Raw genomic sequence first — 19,425 nt, 5'->3', positions numbered from 1 at the left:
AACCTACCTACTTTTTATACTATATATACTACCCCATGGAAAATAGTTTTTTAAACCACAAAAGCATATAGCATTTTCAGCTCATAAAATATAATTTTGTGGACTGCATGAATGTATAAAGATGCGCTGAAAGAATATGAGATTTAAACTTAATGATCCTTGTAGTCAGTCATGATAATGACAAAAACAAGCATGTGCTTTTTGAGGGCGAGCAGGGAACCACGAGATCGGGGCCTGGGGAAGTCAAAGCAGGTTGAAACAAGGCTTTGAATCTGTCAAGTCAGACATTGGATCACTCATCTAGAAGTTACTACTAGTCCACTTATAATGGTTGTAATTTTAGTAGTTCTGTACTGTCCGATCTTGCTACAATTCCCTGTACGCATTCCGGAATTGAAGGAAGGATCGTGTCTGAATGAATGATGATGTACATTGGAATTCTCCGCTTTCCCCTGGTGGTATATGCAACTACCTTGAGTCCATGTTACATTAAACTGATTAGTGCAAGAGATAACTGAGGACTTTTGTGTGATTTTCGTTTCTATGCACCCAGCACAGTTGATTCACAACCCCTAACCCTTCGCCGCTCAGGCCGCTTACAGCAGCGAGATCACATGCGAGATTCAGATGGCAAGGAAAATCACACTGATGGGACCTGCACCAAGGTAGGTTTTGCTGTAGAGAGCACGGAAGAGCAATTACACGATTTTTGGGCTCGTATTTCTGTATGAAGCAAGATAGAAGGAATCTAATTATTCTGATTAAAAGAAAGATAATCCAAGCGATAATAAACATTATAAAGTATTTAAATTGGTGGGTGGACGGAATAAGATGGTGATTAACGCCTTGATAATTATCGGATGAAGAGCACAGAACGCGTGGATATGATGACAAGTTGGATCAAATGAAGAAAGGAGTAAGTTTTGCCTCTCGGCAAATTGTGGTGGAACCGTGGCACCTGTTTGATCCCAAACTGCGCTCCCTGCTCCACATTAGCACGGTCGCCAATACTGCCGCCTTTCAGCTCTGGAACATTGCCCACCAATGCCCCTACTTTTACCCGCTTCCGAAACTCTAATCTATGCTAACATCACCTCAAGGCTTGACTTCTCCCATGTTTTCCTAGCTGTTCTCCCCACCTGCCCCCTTCAAAAGCTCTGACTAATTCAGAACTCGGTAGCCATGTCCTCGCTCACCTGCACAAAGTCCTGCACTCCCGTCACCCTATCTTTGTCAAGTTCCACACTTCTCTGGGCACAAGTGAATGAGTTCGCGATCCTTGTACTCACTTTCAAGTCCAATCATGGCATTGTTCCATCCAACCTGAGGGATCTTCTTCAGTTATATGGCTCTGTATAGAATCATAGAATGGTTACAGCACAGAAGGAGGCCATTTGGCCCGTCAAGCCCGTGCCAGCTCTCTGCAAGAGCACTTCAGCTACTCTCACTCCGCCCTTTCCCCGTAGCCCTGCAAATTATTTTCCTTCAGGTACTTATCTAATTCCCCTTTGAAAGCCACCATTGAGTCTGCCTCCACCACCCTTTCAGGTAGTGCATTCCAGATCATAACCACTCGCTGTGTAAAAAGTTTTCCCTCATGTTGCCTTTGGTTCTTCTGCCAATCACCTTAAATCTGTGTCCTCTGGTTCTCGAACTTTCCGCCAATGGGAACAGTTTCTCTCTAATCTGTCAAGACCCCTCATGATTTTGAGCACCTCTTATCAAATCTCCTCTGCTCTAAGGAGAACAACCCCAGCTTCTCCAGTGACTGAAGTCCCTCATCCCTGGAACCATTCTTGTAAATCTTTTTTGCACCCTCTTTAAGGCCTTCACATCCTTCCTAAAGTGTGGTGCCCAGAATTGGACACAATACTCCAGTTGTAGCCGAACCGGTGTTTTATAAAGGTTCATCGTAACTTGCTTTTGTACTCTATGCCTCTATTTATAAAACCCAGGATCCCGTATGCTTTTTTAACCACTTTCTCACCCTGCTCTGCCACCTTCAACGATTTGTGCACATATACCCCAGGTCCCTCTATTCTTGCACCCACTTTAGAATTGTACCATTTAGTTTATATTGCCTCTCCTCGTTCTTCCTATGTTGAGTTTCTGGGTCTGTGCCAATTAACCCAACTATTCACAATCTATATCAATGATTTAGATGAGGGGACTAATTGTAACATTTCCAAATTTGCTGATGATACAAAGCTAGGTGACAGTGTCAGTTGTGAAGAGGATGTGAAGAGGCTTCAAGGGGATCTCGACAGGCTCAGTGAGTTGGTGAGAACATGGCAGATGGAATATAATGTGGATAAATGTGAAGTTATCCACTTTGGTAGAAAAAACAGAAAGGCAAAGCATTTCCTAAATGGTGAAAGATTGGGGAATGCAGATGCTCAAAGGGACCTGGGTGTCCTTGTACATGAGTCACTGAAAGTGAATGTGCAGGTGCAGCAAGCCATTAGGAAGGCACTGTGTACAATTTTGGTCTCCTTACCTAAGGAAAGATATACTTGCCATAGAGAGAGTGCAACGAAGGTTCACGAGATTGATTCCTGGGATGGCGGGACTGGCTTATGAGAAGAGATTGAGTAAACTAGGCCTGTATTCTCTTGAATTCAGAAGAATGAGAGGGGATCTCATTGAAGCATACAAAATTATTACAGGGCTTGATAGGATGGATGTTGGGAGAATGTTTCCCTTGGCTGGGGAGTCTAGAACCAGGGGCCACAGCCTCAAGATAAGGGGTAGGCCATTCAGGACTGAGATGAGAAGAAATTTCTTCACAAAGGTTGGTGAATCTTTGGAATTCTCTACCCCAGAGGGCTGTGGAGGCTCAGTCATTGGGTATATTCAAAACAGAAGTTGATAGATTTCTGACTAGTAAGGGCATCAAGGGATATGGCGATAGGGCCGGTGAATGGAGTTGAGGCAGAAGATCAGCCATGATCTCATTGAATAGCGGAGCAGGCTCGAGGGGCCGAATGCCCTGCTCCCGCTCCTATTTCTTATGTTCTTAACCCTTTCTCTCATGTTCCAAAAAATTCGACTTCACCCTTATTGGTGACAGTGAGTATACTTTATTCAGTATAAATGAGACTTGATATATTACTAGTATCTGAGCAGTAGTTTAAAAGGCACAATCAAGTGTTATATTACCCGTTATGTCCTGGATAGAAAGGTGATCTCCACAAGCAAACCCCCGTTAGCCCTATAGACTCTGGACGGTTGGTGTCACACATGTGGTCCCTCCTGGCCCGTCTGTGGATAGTCCCAAGCTTTACAACACTTGTGTCTAAGAGACTCCCTTCTTATACCCCTACTTCACAGCAATGTCTATGGGGACCAGTTAAGCCAATCATAGACTTGCACCTGAATTTCACTACCCAATTGCAGTGATGCCACGTACTCACTGATCCTGCCCGCCCCTGTCAGGCCATCACCTGCATGACCCCCTCCTTCTCCTGACACCATCTGTGTTTCACTCCCTAACAGTGCCTTATTTAAATGAGACATGATGTCCTTGTCCATCATTTATCTCACCTGGGAAGCGAATAGTTAGATTTCGTTGTGGCTTCACTATGACTTCTCCTTTGTCTCTTATCAGTGTCTCTGGAATCTTGCCAAGCTGGCCTTGTTGTTTTACAGGCAGCTATTCTTTTATGAGAAAATGCTGAAATGGCCTTTTAAAATTTTGGTCAAGAAGGACCCATGAGCCTTTATTTTTCCTCCATCCTACCTCCCAAACCAGGGCTACCCAGGGCATTTCACAACAGGTTTACCAGTATGATTATAAGTGCAATTATATGTCTGGTTAGTTAGTAAGTGAATATGAAGTGGAGACTTTCCCACTATTCTCACACCTACCGAAATGTATCACTTCGCACTTTTCTGCATTAAACTTCATCTGCCACGTGCCCACCCGTTCCACCAGCCTAACTACGTCCTCTTGAAGTCTATCCCTATCCTCCTCACCATTCAATGCATCATCTGCCCTTCTAGCACTAGATTACTACAAGAAACTCTTTGGTATCCGGCACCGATGGGACCGGCGTGTTGCCAGTTGATCAAAAATTCCGGATGACGGAGAGGGTTCTCTATCGAAGCTATTTTTAACAAAGAAAAATTTAAAAATCAAGAAATGTGCAGTATACAGTAATTGGGTACTCAACTACAGAATGTTGTGTTAAATGGATGGTGGAAGATGCTTGATGAAGTACAGTACTGCCAGTTGAGGGTAATGCAATGCAGTGACTACCAGCAGCGTGGGAGACACACAGTACCCCTGTAAAATGGCGGATCAGGAGAGACTACCGGCAGCGCGGGAGAGTCAGACTCCTGTTACAGGGGTATTGAGGTGTTCCGACTTCTGACAGTGCCAAGAAGCCGAGTAGTGGCAGTTTGGAGAACTACCCCTACTGACTAACTTGGCCACCGCGGGAGACTCAGACTCGGACTTGGCAACATTGCCGGTTATTGAGGTGTTGTTTTCGGAGTGAGAATTTTGCAGGTTAATAGAGAATTCTGGCTATTTAGGTGCCGTTTAAACGGGAGTTTCCTGTACTTGTCATATGCTTTACCATCGATATCTATTCTTTCATCTGGAACTCTCCCAACATTGCCTTGATACCCCCTCCCCACCTTCAAAAGCCTCCTACAAAACCTCATTGAACATGCCTTTAGCCCTCTCCCTGATTCTCTTTTTCCTCCCTTTCCCTAGCTTTGAGTCCACTAAAACATTTCCTTAGAGGTGGCTTGCTGTCTAAATGTAAGTTGTAGACAATAGACTAAACTGTCACTTAAAGTAGTCAATGTAGTAATAAATGTAGTAATATTGGACTAATTTACAAGAAACTTGGATATGCTCTTTTAGATGGCAGTAGCTAGCTACAGTACTGCATGAGATATATGAAAAAGGAAATTTAGATGCGGTAGTTTTGAAGAACCCTTTAATGTGTAGACATGTGTAGCCTTGTGGCAGGGAAGAGTGTAAAGATACGATACAATTACTTTTACTGTGTTTCTTCCTTTTGAAGCCTCCCAAATGAGTGTTATAAATACTGAGTGTTTAATGCCCTCAAGTGGCAAAAAATGGTCACTTTATCACTAATGCTTGCACAGTTTCCATATCGATATTGGATTTTACTCTGATCTAGACCTTAAAGATAAATCATGTGTAAATTGCTAACATTCATTTACTGGCAGAAATTGAATACTGGATTACTGCAGAGCAATCTTATACCACTGAACAACTGGATTTCAGAGGATACGACTAAAAAGAAAACCAGCTGTAAATGCTGGAACTTGAAAATAAAACAGAAAATGCTGAAAATACACAACAGGTCATACAGCATCGTAAAATTGGAAGGGTTACACCTGAAACATTAACCTGTTGTTTCTCTTGCCGATGCTAATGGACCAGCTACGTATTTCCAGTTTTTGCCGTGGATTTTAGGGAAATCTTTTGGTCCAGGCCTTAAAATAGCCCCCTGAGCAGTGGAAGTTTCAGCCGCTGGATGACGTATAAGAAAACATGTCTTTATATACTTATGTTTTCTTTCAGGTACGTGCTAATGTCAAGCCATCATTTAGGAGCCCTGACTTTGTTCCTGATTCATCCTTAACACTAGATGATGAACTTATACAAGCAGCATTGGATCTTGAAAAAAACTGGAGTGCTGAAATTCCAAGAGAAGATACTTTAAAAGCCATACATTTGATCCATACTAAGGCAACCTCCAATTCTGGTGGAGACACAATTGAAGAAGTAAATCAGTTTGATCCTTTTAGTGAAGCCAAGAAGTGCTCAAGAACAGGAAGTTCTGCAGCAAGGGAATGTAGTAGTAGCAGTGTGAACCAGAAGACATTGCAAAGAATTGCAGCTCCTGAAAAGACTAAGAGTTCATCGGTAATTACAGAGACTGTCCACGATTTGTTCAATAAACCTTCACATAGTGGCCGTAAGGAAAAAGACACAAGTTCTCTGCAGGTCTGTGGACTTCAGGGCAATGTTACCCTGAGAGGTGGAAGGACATTAGAGCTGGTCAACAGACACAAGAGGGAAAGGCCTTTGTCCATCAACAATCCAGATTCAGATACTTCAGCGTGCCCTACTGCAAAGAAAGTAATGGTTTCTCATAAGTGTTCACCTGTCATAAATGGAGGCCAACGACCATCTTGTGGTCAGAACTTTCAAACAGCAGGACCTGTGGTTAAAAGGCAGGTTAGAACCTCGCACGGGCTAGATAGAACTTTGGAAACTTCAAGAAGTTCCATCGTGCTTAGTCCTAACTGCCAAAATCTGTTGCAAAAGAAGAAACTTTTTCAATCCAATTGTTCCTTGCCTGTGCTGTCACCTCCTCCTGGCCTCAGTCAAAGTCTGTTGGATGGCAGCAAACTCAGTGAGTCCCTGACAGCAACAGGTACAGTCTATATTACATAAGCAAATGAAACCATACAAAATAAAACCCTTCTCCATTAATTCTCATGAGAAACAAATTTGCTAGCCATTTTTTCAGCATCTTTGAAAGTAAACACTTAGGCAGCCATCTGCTGTCATAGTTTGTGATGGCTACTTTTTACTAGATCTATCTCTGGTTCAGTCATGATCTGTTTTCTAAAGCATGCATTTGCGATTCCAATAGTCTCTTATTTTCGAGGGATTGTTGGAAGGTGCAAATTTATCGGGCCTCTTTGCTTTTACATTTCCTTATGTTGCTCCATCAGGATGATTTTCCTTCATGTTCCAAGGTCAAAATTTCCACTGGTCCAAGACCCAGATCTTCTAATTTTAGATTAGACTCGGCAGAAAAATTTCCGCACTGATGTGACAGACCATTGGATCCATGGACAAATTCAAACAGTGGGAGTGGGGGAGGAGGGGATTCAATACTCAAAACTTTTTAAACATGTTTCTGCTTTCATTTATGTCCATGGTTAGACCGAAAGAAGGAAAAACTATAAAATGAAAAGCTTAAAACAAGAATATGCATTGTATATTTAAAAATGGGGAGTAATCTAAAGATTCCAAAGGTACTGTAACTAGGTGACAGTGCATTGGGGCAACAGCTAGCTTTATGTGACAGTCAGAGTGTACAGTCTTATCCATCATCAGTCAGTTGTAAATAGTGGATAGTTTTTAGGGAAATCTTTACATTGCATCCACCCATTTTCCCTATCCTGACTATTTTAAAATAACTGCCCAGAAAATTAAATCTTCCATTGACTACACTGAGATGTGTGGCGACAGAAGGGAATTAAACACACATTGGCCTGTGCCCAAGGGCCTCAGCCAATATGGGGCCCCCGGTAAAGCTCACATAACACAGGAAAAACTGCATACAATCACTGGATCAGTTTCATTTCAGCGTAGTATATTGCGATATGATTTGTTTTATTATCAATGTAATGTGTAAATATTCTATGGGGCTATTTATGCATTTTACTACACGTTTGTGTTTTAATGGCTGGGGCGGGTGGGGGGTGTGGGTGCTGCAGTTGTGTGGAGGGACCCCGAATGTTCTTGGTTGCCAGGGCCCCAAGAATTCTTAATGCATCTGGCTCTGTGTGGTGGGTATGTGATGATCGGAATTGTGGGAAGCGGTGCGACATGCAAATACACTTAAATGGCAACCATGCAAACTGTGTAAGTGTAGCTATGTGTTGCCTTGCTGCCAAAACGGTAGACCAATTCAAACATTAGCAACTGTGACCTCGGAACCTCATGTTTTACCCCCCTCCCCTTTCTCCCCCATTTCAGTGTCGTCTTTGGGTTTCAATTGCTGATGCCCTGATGTGTATCAGCCAGTTATGACGACCCTGAGAAGCTGTTAATCAATACTGTGTTTTATAACTGTACTGCTAGGCAAGTCCGAATGATTATGTATCCAGAGACCGCATTGAGTCCAAGCCTCATACTGTTTGATGAGTGTATAGGACACATTATTAAAGGCAATATAACTGGTATATAAATTATATAGTGACCATCATTACAGTACTGCCAATTTCTTCTATAATATTTATAGCAAATGTTGAGAGTAAAGCTTACTAATTACAAGTCAAAAGTGTTTATAGCTCATGCATAGGTGCTACATAAGTGTAATTAATCATTTAAGTAATAAACTTGTAGAATTCCTTTACCACAATTAATTTTAACTGTTTGTCTGAAGTAAGGTATTTTGAATCACATAGTTGGTAATTACCAGTAAATGTTATGTCTTGCATACTTCTCTGTAGATACTTTAGGATTGTTTGCCTCTTATTCCAGGGCAATCTGGGCAGGTAGCTGCCCCCACAGAACAATTGCAGATGCTGTTGCTGTCTAACTGGGGGCTGCCCAAATCAGTTCTGGAGAAGTATCGGAGCATGGGGGTGGTGAGCATTTTTGAATGGCAAGCTGAATGTCTTACACAACATCGTGTGTTAGAGGGACGAAACTTGGTCTATTCAGGTAACTTAATATTTTGAAATATATAAACTGATTTAAGTATTTGGTTAATTGAAGTAGGTCTCAATTAGACCACTTTACACAAAGATATCTAAGTAATGTTGGCTTGTGCTATTTTTTAAAGGCTAAAATCACAATGATTTTCTTCTTACACTTATATTTTTAACATTTAGTCAATTTTGGGTCTTGCATCTGGTTCATTAGCAGCTTTCTAGTCACTGTAGATGAGATTCACAAGCAGTGGTGTTAGTTCTTTCAGTGGCTTTGTTTTGAGGCAGCAGGTGTGAGGTGAGTTGTTCTATGCGCAAGAAGCACCACAGTGAAAATTCAAGATGGCTGAAGGATCATTTAACATCAAAAATGTATTTGCAATAGAGGGCTGTTAAAGAGAGCACTATGCAGCAGTAGGTTACAGCCTCAAATAGTTGGTTCTCCATAAATTGAGTTCCTGAACTCGATCAGACCACCATGAGAGACAAGTGGAGGGGAAAAAGCTTCCTCAATCTCAGCAACAGAGAAATAGCTGAGAACAAATCAACCCTGGTGTGTACTCTTGTTCATCATCTGGAGTCTGATGATGGAGTTGCATTGGGAGAGGTCTGGGAATTGGTCTTGACCTCTTTGCCAAATTGGCGACCTAAAATGAGAAAGTGACTTTCCAAATTGAGGGGGTGGGGGAAATAAATAAATGGGTGTACAAGTTTCCTCTTTGACTTTGGCAATATCATGCTACTTATCTAAGGTTAGACAGATATTCTGGAGTTACGCTTGATTGCTTTTGGGGAGTGAACCAGTCAAAATTTTGCAGAACTTTACATGTTTGGTTAATCTCCCAAGACTATGATGCATAAGATTGTACACTCTGTGGAAGGCATTGGTTTGATAAGTTGAATAGCTTTATCTTGTCCCATGCTTTCTTATTTTCTTGTGCAAATTCTATTGAATGAAAACAGTTGTACCTACTCAGACCTGGGGGAAAGATCCCAGTACTTGGTTAATCCTATGTACATTATATTTTCCATTTTCATACTTACTGCATAATTGATTCGTACAGAAGAGCCTTCACCCCCCCCACCCCCCCGCCCCTCCTCTGCCTGGACTGGGTTTGATTCCAGGTCCCAGAGTTGAAAGGAGTTTTCTAAACGGCCGTCGGAGGCAGACACATCCTCTCCTCCTATATTTGGAATAAATTTGATTGTGGAAACTATATTTTCCTCGGTTCGCTAATTTTAATGGAAAAAGTACACACTGAACACCAGTTTATAATTTCATCTAGTATTTTGCAAATGTGGCTACATTTTAGAAATCAAAATGTCATGTTTAACATAGATTGCAGTTAGTTGGAAGAAACTTTTGTTCCTATTTATCCATTGTAATCCAAACTCCGAAGGTGAAGGGAAGTGATACACATGACACCAATTCCTGCTACTTTGCTATTGGCACTAAACAAACAAGCTCCAATTCTCTTTTGTGTTGTAGCCCCTACCAGTGCTGGAAAGACACTTGTCGCAGAGTTGCTAATTCTAAAGAGGGTTCTGGAAAGGAGGAAGAAGGCACTGTTCATCCTGCCGTTTGTTTCTGTGGCAAAGGAGAAAATGTATTACCTGCAGGTCAGTGCAGAACTCCGTGCTGTAACAAATGACAGAAAATCATTTTAATCCAACACATGTCTCCTTTGTCTGATGGCTGTAAGGGATCCATGAAAATCATTTGAATAGTCCCAAATTTGGCCATCTCAATCAAAGCAGCCACAGGAAATGGGAAGTGGAAAATTTCACATTGATTTTTTAAAAATTGGTACTGGGACTGCATCTAAACGTGTTAGCCGTAGCTCAGTGGGTAGCACTCTCACCTCCGAGTCAGAAGGTTGTAGGTTCAAGTCCCACTCGAGGCTGGAACACAAAAATCTAGGCTGACACTCCAGTGCAGTGCTGAGGGAGTGCTGCACTGTTGGAGGTGCTGTCTTTCGGATGAGATGTTAAACTGAGGCCCCGTCTGCTCTCTAACGTAGACGTAAAAGATCCCATGGCATTATTTTGAAGAAGAGCAGGGGAGTTATCCCCGGTGTCCTGGCCAATATTTATCCCTCAACATCACAAAAACAGATTATCTGGTCATTATCACATTGTTGGTTGTGGGAGCTTGCTGTGCGCAAATTGGCTGCTGCGTTTCCTACATTACAACCAGCAGTGACTACACTTCAAAAGTACTTCATTGACTGTAAAGTGCTTTGGGGCGTCCTGAGGCCGTGAAAGGCGCTATATAAATGCAAGTCTTTCTTTTCTATAACTGACCAGGAAGTGCTTGATGTTGCTGCTGTGTGCCATAACTGGAGAGTGTTCCACTCCCCAACACTACCATTCTTTCCCTTGATGAGCACCAAGCTTTACATACAAAAAAAGGTGCATTACTGATTGGTGCAAGATGAGCATATTGAGAGCTGGATGATTTGACTGTCTTTCAACCAGCAGTTATATTGGGCACCGTTTGATCAGACATCCCAAAAGCCTACAGCAGTGCAGAGTTGCCTTGTATTTATTATCATAATGTGTCAATCTCCAGCTCGAAAAACATGGGCCAGTAATTTGCGGCCCCTACGAGTGTGTACATATCCGTAAGGGTCCTGCAGGTTCCGGGTTTTCGCGCGAGAAGCGCATGCGTGAAAACCCGGAACTTGCGATTTGTCAAGAATTTTCCATACATACAGAATCCCCATAAGCATGAAGGGGGATTTCCTTCATTTATTGGTTGGTCCGGCCCACGTGAACCGCCTGCGCCTCGGGATACGTGGGCCTCTACCTGTGGGTACCCGGAGAGGCCCAGGACCGTGAATCTCCGTATCTCCCGGACCACCAGGTACGCGGGCATTTTATTTGCGATCGGAGGCATTTCCCCACGGGAAGCCTCCAACCGCAAATTCAGGGTCATGGTCTTTTTTGACCAGTGTGATTCTCCAAATTGGAAACTGGCTATTCCCGCCCCCTTTGTTGGGAGAGTGGTTTGAGTGAAATTGTCAAATTCGAACCATCTTCACTCTAGACCTCTATTCATTCTGTAGACCTCTACTCATTCTGTAGACCTCTATTAACTTCAACTCTAAGCTCAATTGACCCCATCCAGAATCTTTCTACTTTAGGTTGTTACTTGCAATCTGTCAAAGGAGAACTTAACCCACTCTCCATAGATTAGTTTTTCATTCAGATCAAATTAAAGGGAACAATGTAATTAGTCAGTCAATTCCATTCCTTTGGCATCACCTAATCACACAAGAAGGGCCACACTGTGATGGAATTGAAGGTATTGATGGCAAATTTGAAGACTTCATTCATAAAGTTTGATGTAACTGAGAGGGATGTTGATCTTGGGTTATGACAAATCTCACTGATTAGTGGTTGTTACCAAAAACTCACTTAAATATTCTGTTCATGATTAAATTAGAGTCTTTATCTGCTACTGTGATACCGGTTTCCTATCTGGTCTGTGCTGATTCAGGTGATCTTTGCTGGAGTGGCAATAGAGATATTACAATTAGCCTCAGCACCCCTGGAATAGAGTGTAGGGAATAATCAGCCAGGTTTGGACTCCTGATCATTATCCAGTGACTCCAGCTGACAAATATAAGTTGATGTCAAGTGAGAACAGGATCACCCACTGATTTCCTCCATAGCTGAATAGCTTGCTGGCACTCACTGTCTAGGTTCATGAAGAATGACCACTAGTTTGAGGTACTTTAAAAATAAATGTGTTCATGGGATGTGGGCATCGTTTGCAAGACCAGCATTTATTGCCCATCCCTAGTTGCCCTTGAGAAGGTGGTGGTGAGCCGCCTTGAACCGCTGCAGTCTGTGTGGTGAAGGTACTCCCACAGTGCTGTTAGGGAGGGAGTTCCAGGACTTTGACCCAGCAACGATGAAGGATCGGCGATATACTTCCAAGTCAGGATAGTGTGTGACTTGGAGGGGAACTTGGTGGTGGCCCCATGTGCCTGCTGCCCTTGTCATTCTAGGTGGTAGAGGTCGCGGGTTTGGGAGGTGCTGCTGAAGAAGCCTTGGCGAGTTGCTGCAGTGCATCTTGTAGATAGTAATTACTGCAGCCACGGTACGCTGGTGGTGGAGGGAGTGAATGTTTAACGTGGGTGGATGGGGTGCCAATCAAGTGGACTGCTTTGTCTTGGATGGTATTGAGCTTCTTGAATGTTGTTGGAGCTGCACTTGTCCAGGCAAGTGGAGAGTATTCCATCACACTCCTGACTTGTGCCTTGTAGACGGTGGAAAGGCTTTGGGGAGTCAGGAGGTGAGACACTCCCCGCAGAATACTCAGCCTCTGACCTGCTCTTGTTGCCACCGTATTTATGTGGCTGGTCCAGTTAAGTTTCTGGTCAATGGTGACTCCCCGGGATGTTGATGGTGAGGGATTAGGCAATGGTAATGCCGTTGAATGTCAAGGGGCGGTGGTTAGACGCTCGCTTGTTGGAGTTAGTCATTATCTGGCGCTTGTGTGGCGCGAATGTTACGTACCACTTATCAGCCGAAGCCTGAATGTCGTCCAGGTCTTGCTGCATGCGGGCATGGGCTGCTTCATTATCTGAGGAGTTGCAAATGGCACTGAACACTGTGCAGTCATCAGCGAACATACCCACTTCTGACCTTATGATGGAGGGAAGGTCATTGATGAAGCAGCTGAAGATGTTTGGGCCTCGGACACTGCCCTGAGGAACTCCTGCAGCGATGTCCCGGGGCTGTGATGATTGACCTCCAACCACCACAGCCATCTTCCTTTGTGCTAGGTAAGACTTCAGCCAATGGAGAGTTTTCCCCCCGATTCCCATTGACTTTAGTTTTACTAGGGCTCCTTGATGCCACACTCTGTCAAATGCTGCCTTGATGTCAAGGGCAGTCACTCTCACCTCACCTCTGGAATTCACCTCTTTTGCCCATGTTTGGATCAAGGCTGTAATGAGCTCTGGAGCTGTGTGGTCCTGACAGAACCCAAATTGGGCATCAGTGAGCAGGTTATTGGTGAGTAAGTGCTGCTTGATAGCACTGTTGACGACACCTTCCATCACTTTGCTAATGATCGAGAGTAGACTGATGGGGCGGTAATTGACTGGATTGGATTTGTTCTGCTTTTTGTGGACAGGACATACCTGGGCAGTTTTCCACATTATCGGGTAGATGCCAGTGTTGCAGCTGTACTGGAACAGATTGGCTAGAGGCGCGGCTAGTTCTGGAGCACAAGTCTTCAGCACGACAGCCGGGATGTTGTCAGGGCCCACAGCCTTTGCTGTATCCAGTGCGCTCAGCCGTTTCTTGATATCATGTGGAGTGAATCGAATTGGCTGAAGACCAGCGGCTGTGGTGGTGGGGACCTCGGGAGGAGGCTGATATGGATTATCCATGCGGCACTTCTGGCTGAAGATGGTTGCAAATACTTCAGCTTTGTCTTTTGCACTCACGTGCTGGGCTCCACCATCATTGAGGATGGGGATGTTCATGGCGCCTCCTTCTCCCATTAGTTGTTTAATGGTCCACCAACATTCACGACTGGATGTGGCAGCACTGTAGAGCTTTGATCTGATCTGTTGATTGTGGGATCGCTTAGCCCTGTCTATAGCATGCTGCTTCCGCTTTTTAACATGCATGTAGTCCTGTGTTGCAGCTTCCCCAGGTTGGCATTGCATTTTTAGGTACGCCTGGTGCTGATCCTGGCATGCTCTTCTGCACTCCTCATTGAACCAGGGTTGGTCCCCTGGCTTGATGGTAATGGTAGAGTGAGGGCTATGCCGGGCCATGAGGTTACAGATTGTGGTTGAATACAATTCTGCTGCTGCTGCTGCTGCTGCTGATGGCCCACAGCGCCTCATGGATGCCCAGTTTTGAGCTGCGAGATCTGTTCTGAATCTACCCCATTTAGCACAGTGGTAGCACCACACAACATGATGGACGGCTGCTAATGCCTGTGGACTCTACCAAGAGTCATTGTCATTATGAGAGGTGACAAGAAAATAGGGTAATGTCAGGGTTGGTTTACCATGTCCAATGATCTTAGCAAAATTAATTTATGAAACTTGCCTCCTCTCCCACCATTGTTTTGAATGCATGATTATTTTAGTTTTCATTGCTGTCAGTCACTGAACAAACTGTCAGCAATAATTTTTGTGTTAAGGGGGAATATTGCTGATTTGGGCAAAGAATTTCAATCATTTTGGTTCTGGAAGAACAGTATTTTCTTCACAACCTATTCAAACAATGCAACAGCGTTTACATGTTGTGAATGATGATCATCTGATACAAATGTTTGTCACATGTTTAAAAATGGTGGATTAGTTACTGGTCTTTTGCCTCTGGGATCTGCGTTTGAGTCCAGCCAAAGCTGATTGGATGAAAGTCTGTTCTGGCTGTAACAGTTCTTTCTGAACTAAGCTTTGGGTAGTCTCAATCTTGTTCATGGTGGGTATGCTCTTCTGAAGCACATTGGGCAGAGTAGAAAGAGCTATTGTAATCATCAAACTGCTGCACATAACAACAATGCTACACTTCCAAACAGTAATTAATTGGCTCTAAAGAAGTTGCGTTTATAAAAATATAAGAATTAGGGGCAGGAGTAGGCCATCCGCCCCCTCGAGCCTGCTCTGCCATTCAGTAAGATCATGGCTGATCTTTGACATCAACTCCACTTTCCCACCCGATCTCCATATCCCTTGATTCCACTAGAGTCCAAAAATCTATCGATCTCAGCCTTGAATATACTCAATGATTCAGCATCCACAACCCTCTGGGGCAGAGAATTCCAAAGATTCACAAACCTCTGAGTGAAGAAATTCCTCTTCATCTCAGTATTAAATGGCCATCCCTTATTCTGAGACTATTCCCTCTAGTTCTAGACACTCCAGCCAGGGGAAACAACGCTCAGTATCTACCCTGTCAATCCCCCTCAGAATCTTGTATGTTTCAATGAGATCACCTCTCATTCTTCTAAAACTCCAGAAAGTACAGGCTCAATCTCTCCTCATAGGACAACCCTCTCATTGCAGGAATCAACCTAGTGAATCTTCGTTGCACCGCCTCTAAGGCCTCAGATAAGGAGACCAAAACCGTGCACAGTACTCCAGGTGTGTTCTCACCAAAGCCCTGTACAATTGTAGGAAGTCTTCCTTACTCTTCTACTCCAACCCCCTTGCAATAAAGGCCAACTTTTGGGGACATCTTGAGAGATGTGGTAAGGTGCTATATAATGACATTTCTCTGTCTCAGAACTTATTCCAAGAGGCGATGGTGCGAGTGGAGGGATATATGGGAAGCACGTCACCTGCTGGGGGATTTTCATCGCTGGATGTAGCTGTGTGCACGATTGAGAAAGCAAATGGACTCATTAACCGAATTATTGAGGAGGAGAAAATGGACCAGCTCGGTGAGGGTCCAAAATATCTTTCTAGTGAATCTTTATTGTTTGTCTATTATTTTCATCAAGTGAGGCCTGTGTTTCAACTCGGCTCTTTTGGCAGCAGTCTTGTTTCTGAGTCAAAAGGTTATGGGCTCACACTGCACTCCAGGACATTATCTAAGCTAACATTTCAATGCAGTTCTGAGAAACTGCTGCATTGTCGGTGGTCCAATCTTTTGAATGAGTCCTTAAACTGAGGCCCTCTTCCAGTGGTTTGGAAGGATATTGAAGATCCCATGCACTGTTTGAAGAAAATGTTCCTAGTATCCTGGATAACTTTCCTTCCTCAACCAACATTACAATAAAAATAACTGGTCATTCATCTTGTGCTGTTTGAGGGACCTTTCTGTATGCTGATATTTTGATCTGCATAATAACAGTGACTCCAATACGAAGTAATTCATTTTATGTGATGTGCTTTGGCATGTTTCTGTATGAATGCAAATCCTTCTTGGCTATAACACTTGAATCAGTGATGTCACTGATGGTAGAGACAGAGGAGGAAAGAAGTTTTCAGCAGAGCGGGGAAACCTCTGCCGCCATTTCATCCTCCAAATTCTATCTTTATATGAAATTCTTAATTTCTAAATTGATAAAACTATGTATGGGAGAGAAAGAAAATGTTACGTTTATATCTCAATATTCTGGATTTTGGTGAAGGGTTTTGTGAAGCAAGTACCAAAAATCCAATTAAAATCTTAGTAAATATTATTTGGGGAATTTATGTTTCTTTCTCCAAAATATGGACTTTTATTGAGCGTTTTAGGGAATAAAAACATTGAGGAGGTGTAATGGACTTATTGTGCCAATGATTCCAATTCTTTTATTGTTCTCCCAATTTGATTGTCTGACTCTAGTGCCTTATAATCATATTATGGTTTTCTGTTTTTTTCCCCTACAGGGATAGTAGTAGTGGATGAGTTACATATGTTGGGGGACTCGCATAGAGGATATCTATTGGAGCTTCTCTTAACCAAGATACTATTTGTCACTCAAAAGAGAGCAAAAAGGTACATTTTTACAGTAGCGAGCAAGAACATCAAGCAGAAAATTCCAGTGCACTCCTGATGTCTCTCATTTCTTGCAGTGGAACTTTTAAGATACATTCGTTAATAAATTGTTTGTGGCAGAGGTTCATTCCTGATCTCCGGTATAACATTATGCAGAAGTGAAGGGCTGCTTTTCTGTATAGAATCATACAGCACAGAAGGAAGCCATTTGGTCCATTGTGCCTGAGCCGGTTCTTGCACTATCCCCATAGCCTTGCAACTTGTTGCATACAGTTATGCAAAGATAAGATCAAATTATATATTCCTAAAAAAAATTGCAACCTTATTGCATTTTATTTTACACATTCTTGCATTGCATCTTGACTGGCACACCTCGGGTGTCACACTTCTGGTATGCAAAGTCCATGTCAAACTTGTGAATTTGCAAAACTGGATGTGTGCTTTATTTTGGAGTGGATGCAAACCTCAGTCTGTGTTTTGTGGGAATATGGTGGCTGAAAGGAGCACCATAAGGCTGGGCGATTTCACAAGAGCAAATGATGTTGGTAGGAATTGCAAATTACAGCGGTCTTGGGCAGTTGTCCTGGTGGTTTTTCTTTTATGAAGGAGGAAAAGTACTGATTGATTTATAATTTGTTAAACTTTGTTTCATATTGGAATGTGATCTTATGAAATCTTATGTTATCTGTTATCTTATGAAATCTGTGGAAAAATCTGTTTTAAATTTAACCTGATGATTGGGGTTGAGAGAGATATTTTGGCATTCCAGGCATAAGACTGCAGCAGGAGAACAGAGGCTCGGTGATGGGATACAGATTGTAGGGATGAGTGCCACTCTTCCAAACCTAGGGATTGTAGCAACCTGGCTAAACGCAGAACTGTATTGTACTGACTTCAGGCCTGTACCTCTAATGGAACGGGTGAAGATTGGCAATACAATTTACGATTCAACAATGACAGTGGTACGGGAATTTCAACCTGCTCTCAAGATAAAGGTAAGGGGTTTCAGTGAAATTGTTCTAGAAATGGAGCCTAGTATTGTAGTTCAGATTATGATTGACAAATCTGTTAGAATTTTGAAAAAATCCAATAATTAACTTTTGTAAATGATGTACGTACTTTCCCTGATACACAACTAAAATATTAAATGATTGGGAAGCCTAGTAAAACTTTAGTTAATTGGGAGTCTGACCAATTAGGTTGGACACTAACCTTTCACCTTTGGCACCTGGGTTCAAGCCCAGACTGTTGGGATTACTACCTTCTCTGTATTGGACGCAAGGCTCCTATGTGAAATTAGTTTGAGAGTCACAAACCAAAAATCATTTTGGATATGGGCTCACAGCATAAACTTTCCCCTGTCTAACACAAATTGAAATTTCTTACTCTCGGAGACATTGTCGGATAGTTGGTGCGGGAAATGAAAAGTGTCACACTGGGGAGTGCTGTTCTGAGATGCATTGTTTGAGTACAGTTGGGGAACTCTACAGTAATCGTTTTCAAACGTTCTTGTGTGGGAACCTCTGCAAGTACTGACGTGAAATACTGGCGACTCTCTACCCTAACTTTTGAAGCAGCGCTGTTGTTGCTGAAAAGTTTTTATTAGTATACATCAACAGAAATATGGAGGTGAGGGAAGGCATAAAAAGGGAAATTAGAGAAGCGTGCGATAAGAGCACAGCTGTCATCATGGGTGACTTTAATTTACATATTGATTGGACTACCCAAATTAGTAAAAATTCTGAGGAGGAGGAATTCCTGGAATGTTTTCGGGACGGTTATCTGGACCAATATGTCGAGGAGCCGACTCGAGATCAGGCCATTTTAGACTGGGTATTGTGCAATGAGAAGGGACTTATCAACAATCTTCTTGTACGAGGCCCCTTGGGTCAGAGCGATCATAATATGATCGAGCTCTCAGTCGAGATGGAGAGTGAGGAAATTGAATCAGAGACTAAGGTCCAGAACTTAAATAAAGGGAATTACGAGGGTATGAGACGGGAATTGGGTAAGATTGATTGGGTGGTGTTTCTGGGGGGATTGACAGTGGATAGACAATGGCAAGCATTCAAAGATAGAATGGAAGAATTCCAGAACATGTTTATACCGGTTTGGCATAAAAATAAACCTAAAAAGGTGGCTCAACCGTGGATAACGAGGGAAATTAGGGACAGCATAAAATCAAAAAAAAGGGCATATCAACTGGCAAAAAAAAGCACCAGACCGGAAGATTGGGGGCAGTACAGGATACAGCAAAAGAGGACAAAGGGATTAATCAGGAAGGGGAAAATAGAATACGAAAGTAAACTTGCAGCAAACATAAAGACAGACTGCAAAAGCTTTTATCGGTATATCAGGAGGAAAAGACTGGTAAAATCCCAAGTCGGTCCCTTGCAGTCCGATTCGGGAGAATATATAATGGAGAATAAGGAAATGGCAGACCAATTAAACTCATACTTTGGTTCTGTATTCACAAAGGAGGACACAAATAACCTCCCAGGAATATCGGCAAACATAGGGACTAAT

The 19,425-nt window shown here is 42.8% G+C and overlaps 1 protein-coding gene across 1 annotated transcript in view; it reads left to right on the top strand.

Moving 5' to 3' along the window:
- polq (polymerase (DNA directed), theta) overlaps nucleotides 1-19,425 on the top strand; it is a 90,488-nt gene that overhangs the window by 6,989 nt on the left and 64,074 nt on the right. The window contains exons 2-8 of the mRNA XM_086006838.1: nucleotides 554-665; nucleotides 5,564-6,422; nucleotides 8,267-8,449; nucleotides 9,926-10,056; nucleotides 15,700-15,856; nucleotides 16,791-16,899; nucleotides 17,669-17,894. Coding sequence (XP_085862964.1) covers nucleotides 554-665; nucleotides 5,564-6,422; nucleotides 8,267-8,449; nucleotides 9,926-10,056; nucleotides 15,700-15,856; nucleotides 16,791-16,899; nucleotides 17,669-17,894 — 1,777 coding nt within the window. The remainder of the gene's footprint in view (nucleotides 1-553; nucleotides 666-5,563; nucleotides 6,423-8,266; nucleotides 8,450-9,925; nucleotides 10,057-15,699; nucleotides 15,857-16,790; nucleotides 16,900-17,668; nucleotides 17,895-19,425) is intronic.

The sequence above is a fragment of the Somniosus microcephalus genome, chromosome 14 (genome assembly GCF_052327205.1).
Source record: "Somniosus microcephalus isolate GS21.2 chromosome 14, FLI_Smic_1.0, whole genome shotgun sequence".
In the NCBI taxonomy this organism is placed as follows: domain Eukaryota; kingdom Metazoa; phylum Chordata; class Chondrichthyes; order Squaliformes; family Somniosidae; genus Somniosus; species Somniosus microcephalus.
The sequence above is the reverse complement of the archived record's forward strand: the minus strand, read 5'-3'. Positions and strand labels throughout refer to the sequence as shown.